The sequence below is a fragment of the Macaca fascicularis genome, chromosome 1, assembly GCF_037993035.2.
Source record: "Macaca fascicularis isolate 582-1 chromosome 1, T2T-MFA8v1.1".
NCBI classification, from domain to species: Eukaryota; Metazoa; Chordata; class Mammalia; order Primates; family Cercopithecidae; genus Macaca; species Macaca fascicularis.
The window spans coordinates 31,424,087-31,435,905 of record NC_088375.1 but is presented as its reverse complement, the minus strand read 5'-3'; the positions used below and the strand labels follow the sequence as shown (position 1 = coordinate 31,435,905).

At 40.6% G+C, this 11,819-nt stretch overlaps 1 protein-coding gene and 1 long non-coding RNA gene across 4 annotated transcripts in view; one reads left to right on the top strand and one right to left on the bottom strand.

Annotated features, from left to right (window-relative positions):
* DARS2 (aspartyl-tRNA synthetase 2, mitochondrial) overlaps window positions 1-11,819 on the bottom strand; it is a 42,232-nt gene that overhangs the window by 15,821 nt on the left and 14,592 nt on the right. For all 3 annotated transcript variants that reach the window (XM_005540032.5, XM_045392882.3, XM_074015655.1), the window contains 2 exons: window positions 10,781-10,960; window positions 9,352-9,459 (listed from right to left, as the gene is read on the bottom strand). In XM_005540032.5, coding sequence (XP_005540089.2) covers window positions 9,352-9,459; window positions 10,781-10,960 — 288 coding nt within the window. The remainder of the gene's footprint in view (window positions 1-9,351; window positions 9,460-10,780; window positions 10,961-11,819) is intronic.
* On the top strand, window positions 1,201-8,064 carry LOC135967028 (uncharacterized). Its single transcript, XR_010580828.2, has 2 exons — window positions 1,201-1,307; window positions 6,287-8,064. It is a non-coding gene; the product is annotated as an uncharacterized lncRNA (long non-coding RNA).

Here is an 11,819-nt window from a genome sequence, read left to right as displayed (position 1 = left end):
TAAAAAAAAAAAAAAAAGAAAGTAATGAGACTGAGTTCTTACTCCGTTCTGAATATACTGCTTACGTATCCAAATGAGTATAGACTTTCAAAATCACAATCTTATTTAAAATATAACTGGAATGCTTCTTATGAAATTACTTTTAAAGCAGATGTACTACCTACAGAAAAGAGGTGTGTACCATTGCTTTAGTCAATGCTTGCTCAGCCCAACCATTCTCTCTCTCCCTTCTACCCCCTCTTCCCCTTCCTTTTTGCTTTTTTAGCTCCATCTCCTTTTATTTCCCTGTTATTAATGCAATTGAGATGAGAACTCTCAGAAGATCAAGAATCAACATGGAATGGCCATGCTGGCACTGATACAGGGCTAAGAGATAGACAGACAACTGAGGCTGCAGACAGAATACTACGTATTATTTTATGCTCACACAGTATTCACAATGAAGTACAGGAGTACTACATAGCATCGTTTATTACTTATTTTAATTTTTTTTTTTGAGACGGAGTCTCTGTCGCCCAGGCTGGAGTGCAGTGGCGCGATCTCCACTCACTGCAAGCTCCACCTCCGGGTTCACGCCATTCTCCTGCCTCAGCCTCCCGAATAGCTGGGACTACAGGTGCCTGCCACTGCCCCCAGCTATTTTTGGTATTTTACTAGAGCGCGGTTTCACCGTGTTAGCCAGGGTGGTCTCGATCTCCTGACCTCGTGATCCGCCCGTCTCGGCCTCCCAAAGTGCTGGGATTACAGGCGTGAGCCACCACGCCCAGCCTATTACTTATTTTTGAGACAGGGTCTTGCTCTGTTATCCAGGTTAGAATGCAGTGGCACAATCATGGCTCACTGCACCCTTGAACTGTTTGCCTCAAGTGATCCTTCAACCTCAGCCTCCCGAATAGCTGGGACTACAGATGTGAGCCACCATGCCAGGTAATTTTTGTAGAGACGAGGTCTATGTTCCCCAGTGCAGGGGCCTTTGAAAACAGTATGCTGAGAATAGATAGGGCTCAAGGACAGTATCTCCAATTGAACTTTTAATGAACTCCCGTAGGCGCCAAGAAGGCGGGCAGATAAGGAAGAGCATAGAAACAAGGAACTGAGTAGAAGGTTACATCTGGGAAAAGAAAGTTTGTTTTGCATTGCATTCTTTCTGCTGACGTGGGGTTTATGGGGTATAAATAAAGTGAGGCGGAGGCTCTGAGTGCGGCCGCCATGTTCTTTGTGTGTCTTTGTCTTTTGTGTGTTCTTTCATTCTCCACCACCCCCGGCACGGACCCCAACAAGTGGCGCAGCGAGCAGGGTCAGCACGGGTGAGTAGGGGAGAACAAGAAGGGGAACCCCCTAGGGGCGGGTAAGGCTTGGATATTGTTAAGGGGAACCTTCTTAAGCTTTCATTATGGGAATTCCATCTCTCTGACCTCAGAATATTTACGCCTGTTTTAAGGACTGTTGCTGTCTATAGGAGTAGAAGTGAAAGAAAAAGACTTTGAAGTGATTGTTTGCCCATGTTGAACAACATTGTTACTGGTTTCAGTATCAGACTAAAGTGCAGCTGAATTGGAGAGAATGGTTACAGGTAGTAAAAGCTCTGCTTAGAGCTCTCCAGTTAGGGGACATTATGCCTCTAAAATTGTGGACCTTGTGTAACTCTATCACTCAGACATTTGAGTTACTTGAGACTGATTCAGAGTGTGGTAATGTAGCCACAGGAGGAAAGGTATCTGAGGATTTGGGAAAAAATAAATCTGAAATGGAGCCCATTTGTGCCAGGGTAACAGAGGATGGGGGGGTAGCAAAAGGGCGAGAAGAGAAAAAGCCAGTTCTTCCTTCTTCTAAGGGAAATTCTGACATGCAGTGTATTATGGAAATGCTTCAACAAATATTACAGATACATTCTTCTAATTCACCTTTGCGAGCTTTCCCTGTTTCTTTTCCTTCTGCCCTGTTAAAAGAGGATTTTCCAGTGCCTCCAACCCCCTGGCTTCCTTACCTTTACCTTTGTCTGGCAAAGTTTTCTCAGTGCCTTGCCCGCCATTGGGGGACGGAGAAGAGGAAAAGATAAAAAAATTTAAGGAGCTGGATCTGTTTCCAATTATTTGTGCTTCTTTTGCTCCTAATGCTCAGTTTTTAAATGGTGGCAATAATGTCCAATTTAATCCCTTACAAATTAAATTTTTAAAAGAAATGAAAGCTGCCATTTCTAACTATGGATCTCAATCTCCTTTTATCCTTGGTCTTCTTGATGTGTTTCATCAGAAAATTTGATGATTCCTATAGACTGGAAGACTTTGGGGAAGGCTTTTCTTGATCGTTCTCAGTGGTTATAATTGCACAGCTGGTAAATGGACAAGGCGCATGTACAGGCTAGAAAAAATGTTATGTGTGATCCCCCAGGACCTACTGAGGAACAACTCACAGGCACGGGCCAATATGCTACTCTTAATGCTCAGGCTGGTTTAGATGATGTTGCCCTTACTCAAATCAAGACTTTGTTTTTAAGGGCCTGAAATAAGGTAGAGATAACAGGAGAATCTTCCCTTTCCTCTGTGAAGATTTTACAGGGCACAAATGAACCATATCCAGATTTTGTAGCCCGTTTTCAGGATGCCGTATTGAAAATTGTGAGTACTGACCTTGCTTAAAAAATTTTGTTACAAACACTGTCTTTTAAAAATGCTTATGCTGACTGTCAAAAATTGTTAAAATCGTTAAAGGCCAATGGGGCCAATTTAGATAAATATATTAAAACTTGTGTTAGTGTTGGAGGGGCTATTTATAATGCTCAATTATTTGCTGGAGCTTTGTCTAAAGCCTTAAAAGGAAATAACAAACAAGGTGTTTGTTTGCAGTGTGGTAAACCTAGACATTTCAAAAAAAGAATGTCATAAAAATTGAACACTTTTATCCCTCAAGGCAGAAAGCTGCCTTCAGAGGTGTACAAATGTTGTGGTAAAGGTCAACATTGGACAAATAAATGTCGTTCCAAAACTGATAAAAGTGGAAATTTACTGTCTCCTCTCCTGGGAAACGGGAGTTGGGGCCCACAGGCTTGGGGCCCCAACAATTACAATATAAGTCTACTACAATACCCAGTGAGCAATGACCTACAACATCAAGGAATAAATTCAAGTCCTCCTTAAGGATCCTACACCTTACCCCCGTTTCTCAGCTTTATGCGGCAACTAAGCAGAGCGCCGCTGCTGACTTAGCTATTACTCAGCCTTATACTTTGTCTCCTAATAGAGGAGTATATAAATTAGCTATTCGAGTGTGTGGCCCTTTGCCAAAAGGACATGATGTTACTAATAAAATTCTTATTATGGTACAAGTCTCACAATTTATACGCCTAGAGGCAGGGGAACGTATTCTCAATAGGGAGGGTTTGATAGCACAGGAAAAACTGTTTTTTGGGAAACTTTAGTTTCTAATCAAAAGCCCTTATGTTCATTGCATATTAATGGAATAGTTTTTAAAGGGTTAATTGATATGGGGGTGAATATATCTATTATTTGTTTAAATTAGTGACCTATACAATGGGAAAAAAGACAAGTTTCAGTTATACTCACTGGCTTGGGTGCTGCTTCTATGGTTTATCAAGACGTAGAACCTTTAACCTGTGTCGGTCCTAAAGGTCAACAAGGTCAAGTTTTTTTTTTAAATTATTCCTATCAATATTAATCTTTGGGGACAAAATCTTTCATAACAATTTGGTGCTTTTTAAAACGTTCTTCATATTTCCTCAGCTGCCAAAAATATGATGTTCAAAATGGGCTACAATCCTTTAAACTCACAGCCACTGTTCACCAGCCTCAAGTTTTATAATTAAAGTGTAAAACGACCACTCCTCTTTAGGTGAAACAGTGGCCATTATCTAAAGAAATACTTAGGACTTTAAAAGAGTAAGTCAAAAAACAAATGGCCGAGAGGAATCTAAAGCCACGTACTTCTGCATGGAATTCCCGTCTTTGTCTTGTTCTTAAAACTATAAATGTTTACATTCAACCTAGGGAAAGTTTACAGCCTGGTCTTCCTAATCCTGCCCTTATCCCACAAAGTTAAAAATTAATGGTCATAGATCTCAAAAATTGTTTTTTCTCTATTCCATTACAACCTCAAGATTGTAAAAAGTTTGCCTTTATTATTCCTAAATATAATAATGGACAACCTATTCAGAAATATCAGCAGAAGCTTCTTCCCCAGGGTATACTTAATAGCCCTACTATATGTCAAAAATTCGTACATAGGACTTTAAATCCTGTAAACAATCAGTTTCCAACTGTGTTAATTTATCATTGTATGGATCTTCTCTGTCCCTGTTTTTAATAATTTTCAGCCACTTTTTCGATATCAATGGAAAGTTTTACTTCAAGGTATGTTAAATAGCCCTACCTTGTGTCAAGAATTTGTCCATAGAGCCTTGGATCCTGTTCGAAAGCGTCATCCTTCTGTTCTTTTATATCATTATATGGATGACATTCTTCTTGCTGCACCCACCAGAGAAAAGCAGCAAGATGCTTTTGTATCATCACAAACTCAGCTTTTCTTTTACTCACTTAATATTGCTCCAGAAAAAATTCAACTGGATTTTCCTATTCAATATTTAGGTTATACCTTAAGAACACAAAATATTCGACCCCCAAAAAACTCAAATTCGACGTGATCATTTAAAAACATTAAATGGTTTTCAAAAGCTTCTAGGAGACATTAATTGAATGCGTCCTGTTTTAGGAATACCAACATATCAGTTACAACATCTTTTTTCTATTCTAGAAGGAGACAGTCACTTGGACAGCTCACGCCATTTAACTCCTTTGGCTTTACAGGAACTCCAGCTTGTAGAAGAGCAACTTCAAAAGGCCCATTTACATTATCTCCTTCCCGATGTTCCCCTTTCCCTTTGTTTATTTCATACTTTACATTCTCTTACAGGAATGATTCATCAGACCAATCGGCTGCTAGAATGGATCTTTTTGTCCAATAAAATATCTAAACGCTTGGCTACTTATATCGATCGTTTAGCTGAGCTGATCATCAAAGGACGACATCGTTGTCGACAACTTTAGGGAGGAGATCCTTCCTTAATTATTTCTCAATTCACTCATAATCGGATCACTTATCTTCTTGCGACTTCTGATTCTTGGCAAGTTGCTTGCGCTTCCTTTGTTGGACAATTTTCTACCAAATATCCTAAGTCTCCGATCTTTTCATTTTTTAGACAACATTTTGTGTTGCCTTTCTCACTAATTTCTGTATTTCCTGTTCAAGGTCCTACCTTTTTTACCGATGCTAGTAGCAATGGTAAGGCTGGATATTGGAGTGTTCATCAATCTCGAGTTACAGTTTATCCTTATCCCTCGGTGCAACAGGGAGAACTGTTTGCTATTCTCATGGTCTTACTTGATTTCCCTACTACTAGTTGTAATATTGTTAGTGATTCTCAATATGCCGTTTATGTTACTTCTTATATTTCTCCACTTTACCTCTTTGTGCTACTTCTTCTCTTCAAAAACTCTTTTCCTTATTATCTTCTACTTTGAGCCAACGTCGAGCTCCTTTATTCATCACTCATCTTCGTTCTCATTCTCAACTTCCTGGACCATTAGTTCATGGTAATACTCAGATTGATTCGCTTTTAATCGGCCACCTACATGCTGCAGAACAAAACAAGCTCGTTCTCTTATTCGAGCTTGTCTTTCCTGTGCTCCTTTGAGCATTCCATCCTTCCATCCTGGGGTTAATCCACGAGATGTCCCTTCTTTTGGACGATTAAAGTATGTTCATCATACCATTGATACCTTTTCTCATTTTCAATGGGCCACTCAGTTGCCATCTGAGAAAGCCGATTCTGTTATTACACATCTCTTAGCTTGTTTCGCCATCATGGGCATTCCTCTTATACTTAAAACTAATAATGCCCCTGCCTATGTCTCTCATAAATTACAAGTTTTCTTACAGCAATACAATATTCAACATATCACCGGTATCCCGGGCAACAGTCAAGGTCAAGCCATCATTGAGCGTGCAAATTTAACTTTAAAAACTCAACTACTAAAACAAAAAGGGGGAAATGAGCCCCCCAGAAACCAGATTTTGAAGGTTCTTTTTACCTTAATTTTTTTGAATCAATGGAGACAATGGCAAGACTCTGCTGTCGTAACCCATCTTTCCTCACCTCCCTCGGTGATAGTCCCCACTGACAATTTAAAGGTTTGGTATCCTAATGAAGAAGGTAAGTATGTTCAAGGGCAAGTTCTAAAACAGGGACGGGGCTATGCTCTTGTCCTTACAGGGAGCGGACCTGAGTGGTTTCCTACAAGATGATTGAAACCCTGTTGAAAAGAAAACTGGATTCAGCATGCATTTCTTCCTTTGTTAGATGTGCCTCGGCGGGGGACTTATTTCTCTTAGTGAGGCTTTGTATGAATATTGGACTTATATTCCCTTTCCGCCCTTGTATCAGGGAGTCGCCTGGGGGGAGGCGGAAATTAAGGTTTTCACCAATGACATTACTTGGATGCCGTCCCCCTATATAGACAAGGACAATATAGAACGGGAAACAGGAATTATAATCAGCACATACCAATTTGGAGTGGAAGGACTTCCGATATGTATGGGAAATAGTCCTCATTGTCTCCGAAAATCACATGAAGCTTGGGCTGTTCGCTATAATCATAGTCATGTGGCTGCTAATACTGTTATTATTGTAACTAGAAGCTTTCAGTATAATCATACTGTATATAGTAATGAAACTATTCCTAGTTCTTTACCTTTTTGTCCTATTCCAGAGGTTTCTCCTAATATTGAGGTCCAATATTTCTCCAATATTGCTAGAGTGGCAACAATGTCGGGGAACTAAACCCTGGATTTTATTAGAATATAATGGGATGCAAATAACTGATTGGAGTGTGCACGGTGATTTTCAAATAAAATTTAGTCATATACCTTTGAAATGGCACCGGGTAAATAAAAGTATTGCCGCTAATAGTAATGAAACCTTGGTATGGCGTGAAGGAGGCCTGAAGTACAGAGTCATCTTTGGAAGTTGTTAGCTGCAGGCGATGCCATTAGCACTTTTGTGGGGAATATGTCCCTTAATCTTTCTAACCCAAATAACTCCTTTCATATTCAGTTATATCGGAATACCTCCCGATATATTATTGCTTGTGTCCGTAAGCCCTACCTATTATTAGCGGGGAATTTGACATGTGATAATAATACGGGAATTGTTAATTGTACAGATACGTGTACATTTTTGTCTTGCCTCAGTCATTCTTGGTGGCACAACTTTACTGGGGATATTTATATCCTCAGGGCTCGTAAGGAAATTTGGCTACCTGTTAACCTTACGCGACCATGGGGGGCATCACCTCTTGAAACTTATATTTGGACTTCTCTCCAGCGAACCCACCGTGCCCTTGGACTTATAATTGCCTCGGTGATGAGCCCTGTCACCATCGTCTCCACTGCGGCCATAGCAGGGCTCGCTCTACATCAAAGTATACAAAATGCTGAATTTGTGCAGCAATGGCACGAACAATCTCACCGGTTATGGCTTCAACAACAAAACATTGACTCTCAACTTGCTGAAAAATTGGACAACATGGAGCAAGCATTGACATGGCTTGGAGATCAGCTCACTGTACTCAGTACTCGGATGACATTACAATGTGATTGGAACTCCACTCAATTTTGTATAACGCCTGTGCCTTTTAACATCTCTCAAAATTGGACTGTAATCCGAAAATTATTAGTAGGCCATAAAAATATTAGTTTGGACATCCAAGAGCTCACTCAGAACATTTCCGAAGCATTTCGACAACAATTACATGTGTTGTCTGGAACCGTAACCCTGCAGAAGCTGGGTCAGCGCCTTGCTGCCTTTAACCCATGGACCCAGATGAAAACATGGATTTCTACAATCTCTGGAAGTATATTGCTTTGGGCACTTGGATTGGGTCTACTTCTTTTGGTGATTTGATGCTCCCTCCGTCGCCTCCAAAAACAAAAGAAAACACAGGAACAAATATGGGCTACCTTTTTAGGATTGAGGCAAAACAAAAACAAAAAGGGGGAAATGCGGCCGGGCACGGTGGCTCAAGCCTGTAATCTCAGCACTTTGGGAGGCCGAGATGGGCGGATCACGAGGTCAGGAGATCGAGACCATCCTGGCGAACACGGGAAACCCCGTCTCTACTAAAAAATACAAAAAAAAAAAAAAACTAGCCGGGCGAGGTGGCGGGTGCCTGTAGTCCCAGCTACTCGGGAGGCTGAGGCAGGAGAATGGCGTAAACCCGGGAGGCGGAGTTTGCAGTGAGCTGAGATCCGGCCACTGCACTCCAGCCTGGGCGACAGAGCCAGACTCCATCTCAAAAAAAAAAAAAAAAAAAAAAAAAAAAAAAGGGGGGGGAAATGCAGGGGCCTTTGAAAACAGTATGCTGAGAATAGATAGGGCTCAAGGACAGTATCTCCAATTGAACTTTTAATGAACTCCCGTAGGCGCCAAGAAGGCGGGCAGATAGGGAAGAGCATAGAAACAAGGAACTGAGTAGAAGGTTACATCTGGGAAAAGAAAGTTTGTTTTGCATTGCCTTCTTTCTGCTGACGTGGGGTTTATGGGGTATAAATAAAGTGAGGTGGAGGCTCTGAGTGCGGCCGCCATGTTCTTTGTGTGTCTTTGTCTTTTGTGTGTTCTTTCATTCTCCACCACCCCCGGCACGGACCCCAACACCCCAGGCTGGTCTTGAACTCCTGAGCTTAAGCAATTCTCCTGCCTTGGCCTCCCACAGTGTTGGCATTATAGGCATGAGCTACTATGCCTGGCTGATAGCACCGTTTAAAAGGGGGGAGGGGGAGAAAAACACCCTGGGATCTGGAATGTAAACTCACATTCATAAGATTTTATTGTTCTCTACTTATAATTTTAGAAACGCTTTTTGACTCTGTATAAAAATACCAATTTTTTTTTTCCCAGAGTTTTGCTCTTGTTGCCCAGGCTGGAGTGCAATGGTGTGATCTCAGCTCACTGCAACCTCCGACTCCCAGGTTCAAGCAATTCTCCTGCCTCAGCCTCCCAAGTAGCTGGGATTACAGGCACCTGCCACCACGCCTGACTAATTTTTTAGTAGAGATGGGGTTTCACCATGTTGGCCAGGCTGGTCTTGAACTCCTGACCTCAAGTGATCCACCCACCTCGGCCTCCCAAAGTGCTAGGATTACAGGCGTGAGTCACCACGCCCAGCAAAAATACCTATTTTTATTTAAAAAGAATTGTTCTTTCTGAAGTTTAAATATGACAGTATTGAGCAAAGTTACTTCCAAAGCATACATTCTAGAGAAACACAGAACTTCACTTACTGCTCCTTCAGGGATACATATGGCTTTCACAGTTCCATGGGGCTTACTAAGTGCATCTTGAAGAAATCCAATCTCTGTGTTTCTGAACACATCACTGATATCTATAATCTGGAAAATGGGTAACAAAAAGAGATAACTAAATATGAAGTAATTTTTATCTGAAAACATTTTACAAACAAGATTTTAAAGAAGAGAATAGATCTTGATAATTTAACATTTATAGACTACATTCAAAGAGTGTTTACCATGGGTTAAGCAATATGACAGTGTTTTACATATACTCATTCATTTAATCTGCATAAAACTATGAGGTTAGCACTCTTTATTATCCCTATTTCATAGATGAAACCAAGACACAGAAATAAGGAACTTGCCCAAGATGGCATAGCTAGTAAGTGGCAGAGTCAGAATTTAACCCAAGCAGTCTGATTTAAGAACCAGATTAAGATTCCAGGCTTGGTGCAGAGGCTCACGCTATAATCTCAGCACTTTGGGAGGCTGAGGTGGGCAGATCACCTGAGGTCAGGAGGTCAGTCTGGCCAACATGGCAAAACCCCATCTCTACTAAAAGTGCAAAAATTAGCCAGTGTGGTGGTACGCACCTGTAGTCCCAGCTACTTGGGAGGCTGAGGCAGGAGAATCGAACCCAGGATGTGGAAGTTGCAGTGAGCCAAGATCTCACCACTGCACTCCAGCCTGGGCAACAGCGCGAGACTCCATCTCAAAAAAAATAAAAAAAGAACCACTATTCCATATTACAAACGAAGGAACAAGAAGTAGTTGAGTTGGCAGCTATAAGTTGGTAGTTATGACTTTTTGTGTATTGTATTTTTTTCATTCTAAGAATTGAGCACTGACTATTCACAGACCAGGCAGGACTCAATTTCTAAAGAACGTGCACTGAGAACTGAGATATAGAAATGTCACCGGCATTATGAGGATCAAGGGATATTGCTCTTTAAGAGCAAACAAGTAGAGGTCTGGTAATGAAACTGTTCTATATAAATTCTACCCCTGCCTTAAATACTTACAGATATTAATAATTTGAATAAACATTGTCATATGTTTGAGATTTTTATGGACCAAGGAAACTTAGTAACTCCTTGGCTTTAAAAAAAACTGAAAAGGAAAGAATAGTTATTTTTTCTTTCAAGTTACCATTCATATCCATATAATCAGTAACTTGCAAGTAATAAAAACTTTATAGCAAGAATGTTGCTCTTGGAAATGGATCTTGGAACATGATAGATAGAAAGCACTGTATTGCTAACATGCTATTATTCTCTCTTGCTCTAGCTCTGTAACAACAAAGGTAACAAGGTCACAAAAATATCCCCTAACAGTGTGTAACACTTGTCAATTTCAAAGTGGTTTAAAAAGACTGCAGGATTATTTGGGGACAGAGTCCTAGAAAAGTGAAGATAAGTACCTTCATTCCAAAGCGAGTGTCGGGTTTATCAGTTCCATAGGTGGCCAGCGCCTCAGTAAAAGTCACAGTGGGAAAAGGAACAACCACAGGATCTTTGTCATTGGGCCAGGAATATTGGAGCAAACCCTCAATTAAACTCTGGATCCCAGTCTGGTCTACAAAAGACATCTCTATGTCAATCTGAAACCAAAGTAACATATGGAAACTAATTTAGCCACAGTATATACACGTTTATGTATTTTTCTGCTTTCAAGTTACTATAGAATTTTGCACATAAATAATACATGCGGAGAGTATAAATATTATTGTACATCTCTTTTATGTCAGACACTGTGCTAATGGCCTTACATACATTAACTTGTTTAGTTCTCACAACTATTGCATGGCTGAAGGCTCAGAGAACTAAGTTACTTATTTGCGTATGTGCAATTAGTAAGCAGCAAAGCTACATCTGATCCCAGGTCTGTCCAACTCCAAAGCTCATAATTTTTTCACTTCAACACATGATTAAAATGCTATTGGCCAGGTATGGTGGCTCACGCCTGTAAACCCAGCACTTTGGGAGGCCGAGGTAGGCGGATCACGAGGTCAGGAGATCGAGACCATCCTGGCCAACATGGTGAAACCCTGTCTCTAATAAAAACACAAAAAATTAGCTGGACATGGTGGCACACACCTGTAGTCCCAGCTACTTGGGGGGCTGAGGCAGTTGAATTGCTTGAACCCGGGAGGTAGAGGCTGAAGTGAGCCAAGATTGTGCCACTGCACTCCAGCCTGGGAGACAGAGCAAGACTCTGTCTCAAAAAAAATAAAATAAAATAAAATAAAATAAAATAAAATGCTATTATACAGAAAGCCAATCATAATAGCTTTGGTAAGTCCACATATTAGATTAAAATATCAATATATAAAATTATTCGTTCTTAATATATAAGAGATTTGTTTTAAGGATTTTATCATGAACACTAGAACATGACTTAAGGACTTTATCATGAACATTAGAACACTTTATGAATTTCTGGCATTCCTTAGTTGCTGA